Genomic DNA, 20,560 nt, shown 5'->3' with positions numbered 1-20,560 from the left:
ACCTGGGAGCCTGTTAGAGTCTTGGGTCCCACCTGACATAGAATCAGCGTTTTAACAAGATCCTCCAGTGATTTATCTGCACATTAAAATTTGAGGAGAGTTTCAGGTTTATTTAATCTTAGATATAGGTCTGGGATCAGTATTTTTTTTTAATCTCCTCAGGTTATCCTAATACAGTAGAGTTTAAGAACTGCAAAACTAGTCAACGTTCATTTTTCAAATGAGGATATTATGGCCCACAAAAGTTTATGAATTTACCCAAGGTCACCCAGCTATTTCGTATCGCAATCCAAACAGTGGCATCTCTCCTCCTTATAAAAAAAATAGAGTCAAGGGAACAGGGTAGGGAGTTCAGAGATGGGAATTATTATTTAATATTGGGTGGTCAGGAAAGACCCACCTGAGGAAGCAGACACCTGAGGGAAGAGAGGAAACAAGCCATGTGGATTGCTGAGGAACTGTGTTCCAGGCAGTGTGTGTGTGTGTGTGTGTGTGCATGTGTGTGTGTATGTGTGTGTTTACTCACACAAGAACAAGGAGTAGTGTTTCCAAATTTCCAACAGATACTAATCTTTGGCATGCAGAAACAAGAAATCAGAACTGCCAGGAGTTCTCCAAATCTTATTTTTATTTTTTGCGGTACGCGGGCCTCTCACTGTTGTGGCCTCTCCCGCTGTGGAGCACAGGCTCCGGACGCACAGGCTCAGTGGCCATGGCTCACGGGCCCAGCCGCTCCACGGCATGTGGGATCTTCCTGGACTGGGGCTCGAATCCGTGTCCCCTGTATCGGCAGGCGGACTCTCAACCACTGCGCCACCAGGGAAGCCCCTAAATCTTGTTATTTTTAACATACTTCCAACCTTCTTCATATTCTTTATTCATTACCATGCTATCTGAAGCATTTGTTTAAAAAATAAGGACTATTAAATTTAGAAGTATTTATAAGAGATGTAGCCTACAGCAAATATTCAAATACTGGAGAACACAGAGAACATTACTGGGTACCATTTGAATAATGTAACATACAAATCTCCAAGCAAGGCCAACAGCCCTTCACAGAATCATGGGTTGGAAATTGCCAATTTAAGGGCTTATTCCGAATAAAAACTTGTTGCTCCTTGGAATATCACTCATAGAATTTGTGTAAAGTATACAATGAGTATCAACTTACTAATATTTATTTTACTTGCAAGAATGACTCACTGTTAGCAGCAGACTGGGCCGGGGATGCACACTTATAACATGGCACCAGCTCCAAGCAAGATTGACCTATCAGACTGTGATCGCCTCTCTCCCAGGTGCTCCTGTCCTGGTTCCTGGAATGTTGATCTCAACTTCTGACTCAGAGTGTCAGCATTTCCTGCTCTTGCTCTCGACTTATCTTGACATCAGTGGATTTCTTCAGTTACATCTCTATGTTGATTGCTATGGTTTAACTTTCACAGGAGAATCAGAATACTTTCTCCAATTTTCCTGATTTCTTAACTGATTTTTTTTTCTAAATTTGGAAAAACATGTACATTTCCTGAGAAATGCTGGGAAGAATTCCTGCGTAGAAACACTTACAAGGAGGACAGTGAGGCTGCAGCAAAGTATGCCAGGGAGAGGGTGGTAGGACTGCAGGTCTGGAAGAAAACAGAGGGTATGGTTATCAAGGACCTGTGGGCATTGTAAGGATTCTGCATGAAATGGGAAGTCATGGAGAGTCCTGAGCAGAGGAGTGGCATTGTTTGACTTAGGTTTTGAAAACATCATTCAGGTTGCTGATTGAAAGTAGTAGGGCCAAGGAAGTCAACAGTTAGGAGATTATTGCAAAAATCTGGGCAAGAGATGATGTCAGTGCAGACCTTAATGGAAGCACGGATGGTGGTGAGAAGTGGTTGGATTCTGGATATATTTTGAATGTAAAGCTGATAGGATTTATAATAAGCTGATTGTAAAGTGTGACAAGAAGAGGAATTGAGGATGACTTCAAGGTTTTGGCCTGTGACTGGCAGGCAGGATGCAGTTACCATTTACTGAGATGGATAAGAAGGAGGGGTGGAGGGGGGACTGTGGAGAAGTTTGTTTTTTTACATCTTAAGTTTAAGGTGCTTCTTACATTGAAGTGGAGATGTCTAAGTGAAGATGTCACGTAGTCAGTTAGATAAAAGAGTGTGGAGTTCTGAGCTGGAGATAGAAAGGCAGGATTTAGCAGTATATGGTTGGCATTTACAGCTAGGTTTTTACACCCACCACTGACCGAGATTGTAGCTGTGGTTCTTTGAGCAACTCACTTAACCTTTGTCTATTTGCTCTGCTGAAAAACACTTAAAGAATACACATCTTACCACCTAAAACAATGAGGCTACAGGGTCCATGTACGTGAAAATGCCTTGCAAACTGTAAGGTTCTGTTCAAACTGGAAGAAGCAGACAGTTGATGGTACTGGGGATGAAGAAAATCAATTCAGGGACCCAGGGAAATAGTCTTCACGTGCTGAGAATTACAAAAACCACAAGAAAGAAAGCGCAAATAGCAATTATTACCTTTTTTGGACTGTAGGCCAATCTGGGCAAAACTACTATTTTTTTATTTACATGGCACCCAACATTTACTAAGAACTTCACATAACATTATGTTTTGAGCTGCACAACAGTGTTGTGAGGAAGCAATTGTTATCACCTCATTTTACAGAGGAGGAAACTGAGTTCAGAGAGGATTAGCGGACCTGCAGGGCATCGTATTAATAGTGAAGGACAGAGCCATACAAGCATCCAGACATCCTCTTTCCAAGTTCAACCTAAGTACAAACAAACCATTCCACACTCTCCACCATCCGCCGGGAAGGCGGAGGAGACAGCAGGGATGCCCGAGGTCTCCGGTTTCCGACAGTGCTGGGTCCTCTGCCGCTCCTGGGCCCCCACGTCTCGTTTCTGGATGGTATAGCCCTTTTCCCCTATCGCGAGACTGGGAGCGTCGTGCTTCTGGTTGCCAAGGGAACGGCGTTCTGGGAGGCAGGAGGGCTTCTGACCCGCGGCTTCTTCCACCTCCAGAGAAGCTGAGGTGGCGGGAAACACCCCTCCCCTTTGGGGGACAGTGGGTGACGCTGAGAGTGTCAATGCTCTGACGACTGGACACTAGCCCCCAGTTGCCGTCCAGAAGGTGAGGGACTGCACAGGTTAGGAGCGAACTCTATCGCCGCGCGACAAGCCAATGAGAGGGCGGGGCGGAGTCGTGTCAGGGTGCTGGGCCCGGAGAGGGGGCAGGGCCAATAAGAGGGCGGCGGGCTCAAGCTGGGCGGCGGGCTCAAGCAGGGCGGCGGGCTCAGCGGAGGCTGGCCAGGCCTGGGAGAGACACACCGGTCTGACACCGGAGAGGCTTCCGTCTCCTTGAAGGCTGTGTGTCGCCAGGATTTCCTGGACACAGCGGTAAACGTTCCTGACCGTAAGACCAAGTACCAAGAACTCTCACTGCCCTTCTAGCCCCTAAGATCTAGAATTTGTATTACAAATTAATCACCCGCCATTTAAGTGACAAAGGATGCAAATAGGCATTTCACAGAAAAAATAAAAGGTGGGCAGTAAACATTTGACTAGAGACTCAACTTCTCTCATAATTAAAGAAATGTAGATCACACTCACAGATACCTTTTGACACCTCTCAGACTGACAAAGATGAAAAGCTTTGACATAAGCAGATTGGCCTGGGTGGGGAAACAGGCACTTTCATCTCAGCGTACCCTGTTGTTAGTAATATAGTTTGGTACAACTTTTTTGGAGGACAGTTGGCAGACTACCAAAATTTGAAAGACAGTGTTCTTTGACTCAGCAATTAAAAAAATTTTTTTATTGAAATAGAGTTGATTTACAGTGTTGTGTTAATTTCTTTTGCACGGCAGAGTGACTCAGTTATACGTATATATATTCTTTTCTGTATTCTTTTCCATTATGGTTTGTCACAGGATATCGAATATAGTTCCCTGTGCTATACAGTAGGACATTGTTGCTTATCCATCCTATGTATAATAGTTTGCCTCTGTTAATGCCAAACTCCCATACCTTTCCTCCCCTATCTCCCCTTCCCATTTGGCAACTGCAAGTCTGTTCTTTATGCTGTGAGTCTCTTTCTGTTTTGTAGATATGTTCTTTTGTGTTGTATTTTAGATTCCACATGTAGGTGATATATGGTCTTTCTCTTTCTGACTTCGCTTAGTAAGATAATTTCTGGGTCTATCCATGTTGCTGCAAATGGCATTATTTCATTCTTTTTAATGGCTGAGTAGTATTCCATTGTATATATGTACCACATCTTCTTTATCCATCCATCTAGGTTGTTTCCATGTCTTGACTATTGTAAATAGTGCTGCTGTGAACATAGAGGTGCATGTATCTTTTTGAATTATAGTTTTGTCTGGGTATATGCCCAGCAGTGGGATTGCTGGATCATATGGCAACTCTATTTTTTTTCACTTAGAAATTCTAATTTATCTTCTGGGCATATAAACATAACTAAGCAAAGATTTGTACAAAGAGGTTAACTTAAAATTGAGGTATTCTTTACATACAGTAAAATTTACCCTTTTAATATTACAGTTCTCTGAGCTTTGACAAATGCATACAGTTATGTAATTACCATCACAATCAGGATACAGAACAGTTGCATCATTCCCCCTGAAATCCCCTAGTACTGTTTTTGTAGTTAACCCTTCCCTACCCCCAGCCCTGGTAACGGTCATCAGTTTCCTGTCCCTATAGTTTTGTCTTCTAGAAGTCATATAATTGGAAACAAATACTATGGAGCCTTTTGAATCTGGCTTCTTTCAACTTAGCATTATGCAGTTGAGATTTGTCTATGTTTTGTGTCAGTAATTTGTTCCCTTATATTGCTGAGTAACATTCCATTGTATAGATGTACCACAGTTGCTTATCCATTGTCTAGTTGAGAGACATTTGGATTGTTCCCAGTTTTTGGCAGTTATTAATGTAGCTGCTATATGTACAGGTTTTTGTGTGAATATAAATGTTCATTTCTTGGGTGAATATCCAGGAGTGAGATTATGGACTCGTATGTAAGTGTATGTTTACATTGTAAGAAGGTGCCAGGCAGTTTTGTAACACAGCTGTCCCATTTTGCATTCTCATCGGCAATATATGAAAGTTCCAGTTGCTCCAACTTTGTCAGCACTTGGTATTGTTAGTTTTTTAAAAAAATAATTTTTACATTTGAATGTGTAGCAGTATCTCATTGTGGTTTTAAATTTCTCCAGTGACTAATGATGTTGAACATCTTCTGGTGCTAGTTTGCCATCCATACATCTTTGGTGATGAGTCTGCTCAAATCTTTCTTATTATTGAGTCTTGATACTTATTTATGTATTCGGGATGTAAGTCCTCTGTCAGCTGTGTGTTTTGCAAATATTTTCTCCTAATATTTGGTCTGTGTTTTCCTTTTCAACTGTCTTTTGAAGAGTAGAAGTTTTAAATTTTGATGCATTCCAATTTATCAGTATTTTCTTTTATGAATCATACTTTTGATGTATCTAAGACATCTTTGCTAGCCCACAATCACACATATTTTATAGAAATTTTATAGTTTTAATTTTCTATTTTAGGCCTATGATCAATTTTGACTAAATTTTTGTATTGTTTTTTAATAACAAATCTTCTATATACAACCTAAGTGAGCTGAATAAAAAAATGCTACATCTATGCAATGAAATACTATGCCATCATTTGAAAGCATGAAGTGTATCTGTATGTGATGGTATAGAAAAATCTTTGAAATACACTAAGTGTAAAAAAGCAAGTTGCGAAGCACCATGCCATTTGTGTGTGTTTGTGTTGGGGAGGAGTAGGGAGGTAAAGGATAGAAAGTTTGCATATGCCTAAAAAAATGAGACCTACAGAAATCTTTCTTGGGGTGAGGGTAATTTTGACTTGAAAAACTTTTACATTCTTCTGTATTATTTGATTTTTTTCCCCTCTCAAAGGCAAGTATTTCTTACATAATAAACAAGTACAGAAAGTAAAAAAAAACTACCATAAGTAATTTTTAGATATTAAAATCATGAAAATAAGTGTAATTCTACTTTTTAAAAAGGCTGGCTCTTATTACTAAACAGGAAGATTTATTTTCTTTTGATTCTTCCATTTATCTAAAAACATCAGATTACAGCAGCTACGTGTCCCCATTGTTTTTTTTTCAGATCACGTGATACTTTAATCGTTGAACAGACAATTAATAGCAGTTATACAATTGACATGTCGTGATCCAGCATCAAGGTCATAAACCATATTGCCGATATGAACTCCAGAATACAATTACACTGTTATCCCTAGTAAAACTTGTTCCGTTGATCAGTGTTTTAGAAGAACAGGTGATAAAGCATTTTGACTAGCTGGTCTAAATTTTAATCACTCAGAGTTTTTTTTTTTTTTTTTTTTTTTTTTTTTTTTTTTTGCGGTACTCGGGCCTCTCACTGTTGTGGCCTCTCCCGTTGTGGAGCACAGGCTCCGGACGTGTAGGCTCAGTGGCCATGGCTCACGGGCCCAGCCGCTCCACGGCATGTGGGATCCTCCCGGACCGGGGCACAAACCCGTGTCCCCTGCATTGGCAGGCGGACTCTCAACCACTGCGCCACCAGGGAAGCCCTCAGAGGTGGTTTTATTCTCCAGACAAATAAATGGCGCACGGGCTCAAGGCGCACTGGCTTCAGTAGTTGTGGCTTGCAGGCTCAGTAATTGTGGCCCACTGGCTTAGTTGCTCCGTGGCATGTGGGATCTTCCCGGACCGCGGATCGCACCCGTGTCCCCTGCCTTGGCAGGCGAATTCTTAACCACTGCATCACCAGGGAAGTCCCAGAATCGCAGTCTCCCTTTTAATGTACCTTAAGCCCAAAGAATCCATGGAAAATTGTTACAGAAAATAAGACAATAAAATATTGTAAGGACTATAACAGAAGCATATAGTACACAGTTCATATAGACACATCCCAAGCAGTTACCAAGTATATTAAAAGGGAGGCTGCAATTTTAAAAGAATAAGATAAATTATACCCACAAGGGGCTTCCCTGGTGGTGCAGTGGTTGAGAGTCCGCCTGCCAATACAGTGGACACGGGTTCGTACCCCGGTCCGGGAAGATCCCACGTGCTGCGGAGCGGCTGGTCCCGTGAGCCATGGCCACTAAGCCTGCGCGTCCGGAGCCTGTGCTCCGCAATGGGAGAAGCCACAACAGCGAGAGGCAAAAAAAAAAAAAAAAAAAAAAATTATATCCACAAACTCCCAATCTTTCCTGAAACGTTGCAAACTGAAACCCTATTGTAGGAAGCAGAAGGTTCCAGGAGACATTCTACAAATGAAGGACTCTAAACCCTGTGGTTGGATAAGGAATTCTGGAAGGAAGGTATCCTCACCCACGGAGAGCAGGTTCCTATACTTCTCTAACATCACATCCCTGTACTCCATTTTGGTTTTAAACCATTCATGGTGGTTGCATTTCTCTGAAAAAGTTTAAATTAATCTTGCTTGAAATGAATGTTATGAAAAGCTGGTATGTTTTAGTAGTGATTTGTTAGAATTTAGAATCTGGTCATATATCCATGTATTTAATGGAATATCAAGAAGTAAATAATATTCTATTTTAGAAGTATCTGTAATGTAATAAGAAAATGTTTATCGTGTAATGTTAAGTGAGAAATATATGAATCCAATTTTGTTGAAAAGACATAAAAAGCAAAAATGGAAAGGAAATGTGCCAGCAATGTTTAGCTCAGGGTGGAGAATATTGGGTGATTTTTATTTATTTTTGAGTGTACTTTAATATATTCCAGAAAATTTTCTTCAGTAAATAAATTCTTTAATTATGAATTTAAGATTAATAGAAAACCAGAAAATACAGATAAGCAAAAGGTGAAAAAAGACACAAGAACATCAATGAACCTACCAACCCAGAATCTACCACTGTTACTTCTTTGACTTGTGATCATCTTTCAGGTTCCTCTCTGTATATTTCTTTAATTAGAGAAATTGGACTTGTTTTTTTAAACAAGGCGTTGACTTCCTTCCTCCTTCTTTCCTTTCTTGTCTATGCCCCAGCCAGTTTTCTATTGGAATGTTTCTTTCCCTTGTTGATTGGTAAGAGCTCTTTAAATGTGTAAATGTATTAACCTTTTGTATATTATCTGTATTGCATATATTTTCTCCATTTTCTCATGTACCTTTTAATTTAATTTAGAGTTCCTTTTTTGGTTTGATACTCAAGAGCATTAAATATTATGTAATCAAATCTATTAGTTTCGTCCTGTTTGACTTATGCTCTGATATGCTGCTTAGTAAGTCATTAACCTCATTATTATATAAATTAGCTCTATGTTTCCTTCCAGTCCCCTGAAGATTCCATATTTTATATTTATTTATTATTAATTTTTTTTACTTTTATTAAAGTAATATAGTAAAATATGTCAAATTGTACTGTAACATTTACAATAAAAAAAAAGCAGTCTCTAGTCACATCCTTCAGGGGCAAATATCTTGAACTTATTTAACTATTGTGCTTATTTAACTACTGTTTGGCTTTATCAATTTTTGGATATTCTCTTTGATTTCCTATTAGGACAGATTAGATTTTTTATACTACCTTTTCTTTTACATACTCCTCCTCACGTACACTCAATGTAATTAAGGCACAGTGTTCGGTTAAATTCAGTACTTATATAAGTATTATCATTTGATTGTTTTCTTGTACCAATGCTTTATTTTTCTTGTGGAATTTCTCTCTGGCTATTGAGATTTCTTCTCAAATACTCAAAAACATCTTTAAGTTCCTAATTCAGTATCCTTTATCCATACTTTATTCTACATGGCCAAATTCATAAGATTGTTAGTTACAACCCTACCCATCCTGGAAACTGTATTTTATTTATTATTTTCATGAGCAAACATAATAGAACAGACCTATTTCTAAAACTAATCTAAAGATTTCTGGAGCCTTTTAGTTGATCCATGCCATTGGTGGTTCCCTGTGCCTCTCCCTTTATTGACATGTATTATACTGGCTCTGCACAGGCTTCCATCTCATTGCTCCCTCTGTTAGCCACAATAAGTCTCCCCTGACAGGCTGTTTAGGGCATTACAAGACATTTGGCCTTTCAGTGACTTAAGCTTTTTGATGGTGATGTGACGGGCCAGGGCGATCCGTCATCCCACAATAATAATGTCAGTGCCTTCCTGAGTGAGCCAAAAACCCTTTTGCAGAGTTTGAGTAATGTTGAGATCACTGCCTTTTTCATTTACTGAGATGGAAAGAGTTGACCTACTGTCCTTTAAGCCTCAGCTTTGGCACACTGAATGGTTGGAGGGTAAATCATATTACTGCTCTGGGTGCCTTGGAGGAGCATGGGGTTGTCCGTGATTGGGCTTCCTCCTGTGTCCAAAGCTTCCTTGGACTCTGCCTCAGCTGTTCAAAAAAAGAAAGAAAGATGAGTCATTTTTTAGGGTAAGAAATGGACATTGTTACACTTGCTGGGCCAGAGGCAATTGCCTTTCTTCATTCTGTTATTAGAGAAATGGTTTAATTTATAATTGATAGGAATTTAGGAAAGGATTTGTTGGAAGATATCCATTCACATGTAAAGCTAAGTATTGAGAAGTCAAACTATGAAATTCTCTCTCTTTCTTCCACTTTATTTGGCATGCATGATACCCCAAGCATTACTGAACATATTTGGAATGGTCCTGACCAAGGGCACAGTTTGGCAGGAGCAAAGTGCCAGCAGTGTCCAAGTTTTCCCACTAGTTTAAACCATCCTGCCTAATATTTCCTGCTTCAGGAAATAGTCCTAGGAATAGAGCAGCCAGACTGGTGAGAGTCTTGTGGACGGTGTCACATGAAACATAGTTAAAGAGATTGGCAATGTGTATCCGGATAGTGAAAGCCGGTCCTCTGGTAGAGAGAGTAGGTTCAGTTCTCTGTTGTTTCAAGGCAGAAGTAGAATCATGGGTTTTAGAAGGGGAGGGTTGATAGAAGAGTGTGGTCACCTGGAGATAAGTACTCCATGAAAATGCAGTACCAAGGAGGAGAGGAGAAATCAGAGCTGAGAGGGAGCCCCGGCTGAAGGCTGAGCTAGAATAAGGAAGGTAAAACCCAAAGAAAGTAGAGGCCTTGGCAGATTATTACGGTGAAGCATGAATCTTGGCCGAGGGGTGTGGTGCTCCGTAAGTGTCTTCTTAGGCCAAGGCCACAGTAACTGTTTCTCTTGGAGGCACAGAAGGCCATTGAGATGGTGTTCACGTCTGCATTCTTTTTTAGCCACTTTCAGAATCTGACATCCTGGCAGCATGTTTTTTCCACCTATGGTGACATAAGATGTAATGATCCATGGACACAGACATCTTTTGATGGAATTAGGGTACTGTGACTTTGGTGGTGAAATAATCCTTATAACAAAGGCTCCGAGTTCACTGCCTATTAACACTGATGAAACATTTAAACATACAAGTCATAACTTGCTTGAAATTTTGTTTGTTTGTTTCAGGAGATCAATGGATATTATAAAGGGAAACTTAGATGGAATTTCAAAACCAGCCTCAAATTCAAGAACACGTCATGGGAGCAGAGGTTCAAATGCTTCTTTGGAGGTGCTCTCACCGGAACCAGCATCCTTCAAGGTACTATGCTGTTTAAAAATGATATAAACTACTTCTTCTGATCTCTAGCAATTGATAAACCAAGGCTGTTGTTAACATCCCATTCTAAGGTTCATCTTTAAAGGGTTTGTTCTGGGAGCACTCATAGATTTCTTGGATTTTACTTTAGATCATTTAATGTGAAAATACTGTTTCCTTCTTTACCTTCTCCTCTTTTTTCTTGGGGGGGAGTTATGGCTTATTTTTTCACGATTGTACTTTGTTAATGCTCATTTATTAACTTTTCTTCTTTCATAAGAAAGCTTTGTATTCCAACATCTACTATGCCACCATTGACTCTTATTATGAAAAAGATTCAGTAATTTAAAAAATAGAGTTTGGATAAAAACCACATGGTATATGTTTAGTAGGTACATTACCTGGTCTCTTTTTCTTTTCTTAAAATATCTAAGCTTGACGTTTTTTAAAGAATCTGATTTTCCCTCTGTGATGGGGGATAATTTATTTTAAGGTTGTGGGAAACAAAAATTTTGAAATTTATGGTGAAAAATTTTCTTGCAAGTCTGTGAAGCCTTTCTCACTTATTCTTTTGACTTATGCACTAGACTCTGCATTATGAAACTCTTAGAGTTTTTGTCTATCATGATTTAATGCTGGAAATAGAAAGCCTTCTAGACATTTCCAGCAGAAAGGGATTGAATACAAGAAATTCAGTTCCTCAAAAATCAATGGAAGGCCAGTGAAACCATGCGAGGGGACTTCCCTTGGATTATTGGTTCCCAGGTCACACCACCATATCCAAAATCCAGAGATCTGAAAGCTGCTGCTTTTCTGTTGCTGCTTCTGACACTGCTACACATCCCTCAGAACCACAAAACTGGTGACTAGACGTGCAGAGATGACTGCCTTTGATATTTCTTGTCAATTTCGTATCAGGAGCTTAGCAAGATGGCTTCTACCTCATTTCTGTGGTGAAACTTTTGTGTAGATGTACCTATTTGGATGAAACTAATATGTATCCAGAACCCAACCTGCAAGCAGCTTTGTAAAATACAGTTTCTGTTTTGTTTCATCTAATCCTGCATCATTACTATACGGTGTGTTAAATCTTGTAGCATTGTAATAATTCTTGATATCTGGTGGGATGGGTCTTCCCATCATATTCTTTTTTAGGACTGTCCTAGCTATTCTTGGCTTTTTGTTGTTTTTATATTTCAGAACACTTCAAGTCCTGTGAAGAATACTGTTGGGGTTTTGATTAAAATTGCTTTGAATTTATAGATTAATTTGGAGAGAATTTCTAACTTCATGATATTAAATCTTCCCATCTATTAACATTGTATCTCATTGACTTCTTTGCTTCTAATTTAAAAATTTTACATACTGTAAAATTCACTCTCTTCTGGTGTATAGTTCTGAGTTTGGCAAATGTGTAGAGTGATACCATCACAATCAAGATATAGAACAGTTCCATCATTACCTCTCACTTCCCTCATGCTGCCCCTTTATAAACAATCTCTCCTACTCTTAATCCCTGGAAACTCCTGCTCTGTTCTCTGTCCCAATAGCTTTTCCTTTTCCAGAAGGTTTAATTCCATTCCACATGAATGGAATTAAAAAAAAAATATGTAGCTTTTGCATCTGGCTTTTGTCTGTTGACACAATGCATTTGAGACACATCTATGTTGTTGCTTGTATCAGTAGTTCAAGCCTTTTTATGGCTAGTACTGTTCCATTGTGTGGGTAAACCACAGGTTGCTTATTCATTCCCCAGTCAGGAACATTTGGGTTGTTTGCAGGTTTTGGTGATTATGAATAAGGCTGCTGTAAATATTTGCATACTGATTTTGGGGATGTGGTGGGAAATAGGTTTTTACTTCTCTCGGGTAAATACCTAGGAGTGGGATTTCTGGGTTGTATGGTAAGTGTATAAGAAACTGTCAAACTGTTTTCTATTCCCACCAGAAATGTATGAGAGTTCCGGCTGCTTTGCATCCTCATTAGCAGTTGATATTGTCAGTTTTTTTTTTTTAAGCCATTCTAATAGGTATACAGTAGTATTTCATTGTGGTTTTAACTCGAATTTCCTTGGTGACTAATAATGTTAAGTATATTTTTATGTGCTTATTTGCAATCCACGTATCTTTTTTGGAAAGTGTATGTTCAAAAAAAATTTTTTTTAATTGGGGTATAGTTGTTTTACAATGTTGTGTTAGTTTCTACTGTACAGCGAAGTGGAGTTCCCTGTGCTATACTGCAGGTTCTCATTAGTTACCTGTTTTATACATATTAGTGTATATATGTCAATCCCAATCTCCCAGTTGATCCCACCGCCCCCAGCTTCCCCCCTTGGTGTCCATACATTTGTTCTCTACACCTGTGGCTCTATTTCTGCCCTGCAAACCGGTTCATCTGTACCATTTTTCTAGATTCCACATATATGGGTTAATATACAATATTTGTTTTTCTGACTTACACTCTAAGTTGTGTTTGTTTACTTATTGTTGACTTTTGAGAGTTCTTTATATATTCTAGATAGAGTTTTTTCTCAGATATATGATTTGCAAATACTTTCTCCCAGTCTATAGCTTGACTTTTCATTCTTTTAACTGTCTTTTAAAGAGCATTTAAAATTTTAAGTGCAATTTATCAATTTTTTTTTCTTTTGAGGATTGTGTTTTTTGGTTATATCTAAGAACCCATTGTCTAACACAAATTCCCAAAGATTTTTTCCTGTTTTTTTCTTCTGAAAGTTTTATGTTTTAGATACTTGTGGCCTCTCTTGTTGCCAGTGAGAAGGCTTTTGTAAACCCAATATTCATTCCAGTGTGAGTTGTCTAGTTTAGATATTTTCCTCTGGTTGCTTTATTTTTTTTCCCTGTGTCTTTGGTATCTACTATTATTCACCTAGGTATGGACTTATTTATCTTTCTGGAGACTCGTACTTCTTCAATATAAGGATTTGTATGTTTCTTTTTTTTTTTTTTTTTTTACTTCTTAGCCATTGTGTTTTCACATGTTTCAAATATTGCCTGCATTTTTTTTCTATTTTGTCATCCTCAAAGTGCAGTTAAATGTCTGTTGAACCTTTCTCTTCTATCCTTCATGTCTCTTAAAAAAATTTTTTTTTAAATTCATTTATTTCTCTGTGCTTCATGCTGGGGAATTTTTAACATTTTCTAATTTTGGAATTCTTTCTTATACTATGTCAAATCTGCTCTTTAATCCATCCATTGAATTTTTAAGCTTAATGATGTATTTTTAATTTCTTGAAGTTCATTTTAGTTTATTTTCAAATCCATCTGTTCTTTGCAATACCTTGATCTTGTGTTTTTGGGGTTCTTTTTTTATACCCATTAAAACTATTTATATGATTATCTTTATCAGCTTTTTAATATCTTAAGTTCTTTTGTTTATTCTGATTCTTGCTTATTATTGTTCATGTATTCATGGCTTTTGACCTTTTAGAATGAAAGTTTTAATTTTGGGAATTTTATGGAGCCTGATAAACTATACCTTCCAGAGCAACTATACCTTCCAGAGCAAGTTTCTGTTTGCTTCTACCAAATGCCTCAGAGATATCACTGGCATGAATCTTTTTTTTGTGTGTGTGCTAACTTTTCATCTTTAAGCATTCCAGAGGATATGAATAACATAAATTGGAATCCAAACCCACATGAAGCATGACCCTGTGGTTGCACATTCTCAGGGAAGACGATTTCCCACTTGGAACCCAGACATATTTTTTGTTTGTATCCTGTGCTTTTGGATAGATGTACTTTTCTAGTCTGCCCTCTCACCAAGGAGGCACCTTTTTGAGGGATCCAGCTTCATGGAGCAGGAGAGGGAAGGTTCCTCTCCATCTTGTCTTGCATGGTCCCAAGGCTTAGTTTCTTAGCTCTGTGTGGGTGTTAAAGCCCAAGCCCATAGCTTTCTGAGGCCAGCACATCCTCATTTGCCTGTCCTTGTTGCTCCTACCCCACCCCCACCAGGGCAGCTGCTTTAAGGATTTACAAGGTTCCTATTTCAGCTTTCACTTTCCTTTTAATTTCTGTTCATTGGCAGTTTCCCCAGGGTTCTTGTGAACTTACCTATGCATTTGTAAGTAGATGGAAGGTTTCAGTTTATTCAGTTTTCCATATAGCCCAAACTGGAATCTAAAAACAATTTTAGATTCTTTAGTCTCAAGCTTTGTGGTTATAAGCCTAAACTCTGGAGTCATGTTCAAAATAGGCTCTGATGACCACATTTTATGTGATTTTGGGCAAACTACTTCAACTCTCTGTGCCAGTTTCCTCATCTGTTCAAAGGTGTAATAATACTATCCACCCCATAGGCATGTTTTGAGGATAAAATGAGATGAAATATCTACAGGTTTTAGAAGTGACTAGCACCTAGTAGGTATTCAGTACATCTTAGCTAATTGACCTCAATTCTTTAACCTAATTGGTTAGTCCTTCCCATGTTTTTATTCACAGGATTCAGTGTAAAGTTGGGCACATAGTAGGTATTCACATAATACGTGTTCAACAAATTTAGAACAACAGTTTTACCATTTTATGTAGGTAGGGTAATATACAAAGACCTGACATATTAGGGTAGCAAAAGCATTAGTATTTCTGCTTCCATATTCCTGGGTGATGATTTTTTTTTAAGTAGCAACTTCACAATATTGACACACATGTTTTAAAACATAGATTAATATTACTTCATTCAAGGCTTTTTTAAAAGTGAAATATCAGCAATCACTTCAAGTCGGATTTTATTTGAACCCACTAAGCTATAGGTCAAACTCTAGCATATTTATTAACCAACAGGGACTTTGATACTTAGAGCAAAAGCAAGGCTTCCTAAAAGTTGTGATTTGTCTTAATCAAATTCATGGAAAATCAGTAAGTTTCACCTTAGGTTGCGGAAGAAAGCCACAGGTATGCTGCAGGTTGACTGCTGACTGCAAATGATTCAATGTCTATAAAACCTTTTACATTGTCTAAATAATAAATAAATCCTGGTATTTTGATTAATTTTATTGCTCATTTGTCTTTTATTAATTTCTTACCCCAAATTTCTGTATAGCAGAAAGTGAGTTTAAAATGCTAGAGTTTTAATGAAATTTCTGTAGTAATGGTATATTTCTCATTCTAAGAATTTTGGTTTATTTTTACTTCTGAATATTTTTCTTGAATGAGCCAATAGTTGGAATTGGTGTAAAAATCTCATGGCTTTCAGGTAGGGATCTAATTGCTAGGAAGGGTTTTTATAGGCTATTTACCTTTCCTGGACTAACATGGAGGTATGAAGTGGGGGACACAGAGCAATGAAAAATGGAGATTGAATGTGGCTTTGAGAATGAAGAAGAAAGAAAAATCATACACTTAGGCCACAGGGTAGAAGATCAGGAGGGCTGGGAATAGAGAGGCCAGTGGGCAACGGGATGGGGGAGATGGTTGGTGCTAGTGGGGTGGGGAACTATGGGTAAAATTGTGAAATGGGCAATATTTGCCTTTTGTTCTCTAGTTTCATCTTTTTCTGCCTCATTGCTTCCCGCTCATCCTAAGAGTTAGGGTCATATGGGATGATATATATGAAAGATCTTTGTGTATCCTGAAGTGTGATATCCGAGTATGTTGCTAATGTCTACTTATGTTTCCCCTGTATAAAAACCCATTCTCAGGGAAAGGTCAGCTAGATTCATTTATGCCAAGATATAAATTACTGGCAGGGCTCGTGTGACCTCTCCTAGCAATTTCAGCATTTTCACAGAACTATATAGCCTTAAGGATTTACTGGATATTATGGAATTTTAGGCTTTACCCTGTCCTTGACAGAAGAATATTTTTCAACAGGGAACCTTCTTTAACACCTCCAAGATCATATAAAGTAAGCATTGTTTTGCTTATTATAAATTGGGTCTCCACTAGTTTCATTCCATACTGGATCTGTTTTCTTCTCTGTTATATCCGGATAGTAATGCCTGTATCATTGTGAGGCGTGAACGAGGTAGTGTGTCTAAAGTACTTAGCACAGGACCTGGCTAATAGTAATGCCTCAGTCAATGTCGGCTATGATTTTTATACCACTGGCTCAGCTCATTTCTGCTGGGGCTTATGTCCTAGTTCAGGTGAACATAGGTGCTCATGCAGTCCTGTGTCCCTGACAGTTTAATTCTCAGCACCGTCTATCTTCTGTCCTGGAGATTCACAAGGGCGCACAGATTACAGTGGTGGGGTGTGGACCATGACCATAAAAGCCTCCAAGGGCTGACCCCTGAAGGGCTGGAGCAGGCAGTCCCTCCGTTGGAGGAGAAAGGTACTCGTCTCAGCAGTGGCTGACCTGCTGTCCCTGAGGTTTTGCCTCTCCCATGGGCTGTGTTCACCTCCACTGTGACTCATATTGCCAAGCACAGCCCTCAGGGCCCTATGATGTCTGTTTTTTCCTGGTGCAGCCATGGATGTCTTTTCTTGTTCTCTCTCAGGAAAACACAGCTGCACCAAACTGGTGTATTCAAAATGAACTTTGCTAAAATGGAAAGAGAAACCAAAATGAAATAGAAAAACTGTGAATAGTGTAAAAATAAATTATTCAGCAAAGCACATGGTTATGATTTGAAGAACTCCATTAGAAGCATGTCGCAGTTCAGCCTGTTCACTTTGCAGCTGTTCAGTAGCCACGTGTGGCGAGTGGCTATTGTATTGGACAGCCCAGCTCTAGACCCTTCACTGTCCATCTGAGGGTAAGCTCAGAGAGCAGGGGCCATCATGCTTCAACCCCAGAGCTTGGCAGAGAGCAGTTCTCTTTGGGACTGATTCCTGACCCTTCTCTATTATTGCTAGAAATTGCTGGAGAGTGGTGCATATTACTTTGGTGCAAATATTATTAAATTTAATTGTGTATTTAAATTACATTTAATTAAGTGTCATATTTCTAGAATCATTTAATGCTACTATATATATATATGTCCTCACATATACTTACATTAGAGTTAAAATAGTCTAGAAATTTAAAATTAAAAAAAATTTTTTTTTTACTTTTACTTTTGAAAACTGTTTCTTTGGAAATAATTTTTAGGTTGATACTGCAATCAATCTGAACTGTGGTAAAGAAGGCCACTCAGAAGGCAGTAGTAGTACAGAGGAAGGTAGAAACAGTAATGATGATAAAGGGGAAAACTACTCTGAGAAAATAAAACTGGCTGAAGAGGGATCAGATGAAAATTCGAACTTGGTTCAGCATCAGATAATCCCTGAATGTTCAGGTAGGATAATCACTTGGTGATTGGCTAATGATAATTACTGATGCTATAGTTAAAATATTAGAATTACATATTTATTTTATCTGCTAAGTAGAAATAATAAAAAAAGACTTTTTTGTGAGCAAGCAAATCACCAGTTTTCATTTATAAGAATATTAAGAGTTCTTAAATACACTTAGAAAAATAATAAAATATGTCATTTAATAAAATTGTTATTGTAATCATTTTACATTAATCAAGTAGGAAGTATTTCTGCATTTTATGACATGATTTATTGATCTTTTTGAAAATTGTACAGTAGAATATATCCTGTAATTTATAAATGCCTTTTAAGGGATAATCCCTTTTGATCTTAATAACTTCTGGATTTTAAGAGACTCCATTATTTCATGGGTATTAATACTGGTATTAATTAATACTGGTCAGAGTGAATTAGAACAGCAGTTCTCAAAACACGGACTGAAAGAGCCCTGGGCCCTGAGACCCTTTTAGGAACTCTGCAAAGTCAAAACTACTTTCATCATAATACTGATATATCAGTGATATGATTCATTGTAATATTGAAATAATGCTGTTTGCCTTTTTGCCCACTGAATTGTTGGTTTCACTGATGGTACAAAAGCAATGGTGGGTAAAATTGCTTGTGCTTTAGCATGAATCAAGGCAATGAATGGCACCAAATTGTACTAATAGTCATTGTGTTCTTCAAGACCTGGCATGGGCAGAGAAAAGAAATAGCCAGTGTCACGCAAGAATGTCCTTGATGGAGCAGTAAAAAATTTAAATTCTATTTAATCTTGACCTTTGAGTACACATCTTTTTAATATCCTGTGTGGTGAAATGGTAGGTACATATACAGCGATTCTGCTGTGTGCCAAAATGTGAAGTTTGTGTTGAGGAAAAGTACTGGTGTGATAATTTAAGTTGAGAGCTGAACTGGCCACTTTTTAATGGGACACCATTTTTACTAGAAAGAATGAGTGACAGATCATCTATTATCATTCAGACTTAGATATTTGGCAGACATTTAAAAAAAAATGAACTGGGCCTGTTATTTCAAGGAAAACAACTGACAGTATTTTATGTCAATGATAAAATTTCAGCTTTCAAGTGAAAAATTAGAATCTTGGAAAATTTGTGTATGTCAACATGAGCTTTACAGCTTCCCAGTACTTAGACTTTTCTGATAAAAATTGGTGACAGTATTAACACATGTGATTTTTTCATATTGTATACTGAAATCATTAATATTTGAAGGTCTGCATAATTCAGTGAACCACTATTTTCCAAATAAGCAATGCAGGATAAAAGATCCATTCAAATGAAAGATAGATCCATGGATTTATGGAACAAATACAAAAAGCTCACCAATAGGGTTACAGATTTCACATTACAACTAACCTTTAAGAAACTACCCCTTGTCCAGTTTTGATGTTAGTATCAAGGAAGAATATCCACAATTATCTGAAAAGGGTATTAAATTTCTCCTCCCCTTTCCAACTACTGTGCGAGGCCAGATTTTCTTCATACAGTCAATACTTTAACTGAGTAACAGATTACAATAGATTGGCTTTGAAGCAGAGATGAGAATCCAGCTGTCTTCTGTTAATCCAGATACTAGAAATTTAAAATATTGCCATTCTTCTCAATATTTTTTTTGGAAAATTTGGTTGTTATAAAAGTGCTGTATTTATATTAGCATGTAATTAGTAATACCATGTTAATTATTTTTGAATGAATAAATAAACACATATAATATTTTTCAGTTTTGATTTCTAATATGGTAATTATCAACAGATGTAACTCACATAAACAAAAGGTACTTTGGGTTCTCCATAATTTATAAACTGTAAAGGGAAGCTGAGCTCATAAACTTTGTGAACTGCTGATTTAGAGTATGTTTGGGATGAGATCAGCTCTAGGGCCAGGTGACTCAGGATTACAGTTATTAGGAAACAAGGTATTAGAGTTGAGATTAGCTATTGGCCCCATTTACAGTGTATTTGTTTATACTGTTTCCGTACTGCAAGAGTTACTTCAAAATGCCTGCTGGATAGACCACCCATGTACAATGGGGCCTGAGAATGCTAGGGCTGGTGGTTGGGAATTAGAACTAGAGGCTGTTGCATTCGATGTACGTGAGCCATATGATTCGTAGGGTCTCCTTATTAGTAAGATTAGTATTGTTTTTGGCTAAGCTTATTCCCTCGAAACATATCTCCTTTTCTTTTAAGAAGAAGTGATATTCATTATAGGGAAACATCACTGGGCTCTGTATTTTCAAAAGTTGCAAAACTTGGCTTTTCTTTGCATAATATGCCATTTCTAAGGATCTAAGCTGGGGTGGCTGAGACTTTAGAACTTGAGCATTTATGCTCATTGCCAGATTATCATCTTTCATCAGACCTTACAGAGGAAGTATCTCCTCGTGGTGAAGAGCTTTGGCTCTGCAGTCAGACAGATTGGGTGGAAACTGACTCTGGCATTTACTAGTTATAAGATGATATATCTCGGACATATATGTAACTCCGTTACAATATACCATCTTGCTGGTTTACGGTGAAGATTACATGAGATAATGAATGTAAAAAAGCACTTAAGACTGTGCCTATCAGGTAACTCTATAAATGTTAGCTGCTATTATTAATATTATCATTAATCATAATGATAATTATTAATAT

General features: G+C 38.0%; 1 protein-coding gene across 1 annotated transcript in view; it reads left to right on the top strand.

Moving 5' to 3' along the window:
* Window positions 1-10,522: 10,522 nt before the first annotated feature.
* FSIP1 (fibrous sheath interacting protein 1) overlaps window positions 10,523-20,560 on the top strand; it is a gene marked incomplete at both ends in the record, with an annotated part of 198,872 nt that continues 188,834 nt past the window's right edge. Inside the window, 2 exons of the mRNA XM_082648669.1 lie at window positions 10,523-10,648; window positions 17,696-17,882. Of these exons, the coding sequence (XP_082504795.1) occupies window positions 10,523-10,648; window positions 17,696-17,882 (313 nt within the window). The remainder of the gene's footprint in view (window positions 10,649-17,695; window positions 17,883-20,560) is intronic.

The sequence above is a fragment of the Grampus griseus genome (genome assembly GCF_964374135.1).
Source record: "Grampus griseus genome assembly, chromosome: 2".
In the NCBI taxonomy this organism is placed as follows: Eukaryota; Metazoa; Chordata; class Mammalia; order Artiodactyla; family Delphinidae; genus Grampus; species Grampus griseus.
The sequence above is the reverse complement of the archived record's forward strand: the minus strand, read 5'-3'. Positions and strand labels throughout refer to the sequence as shown.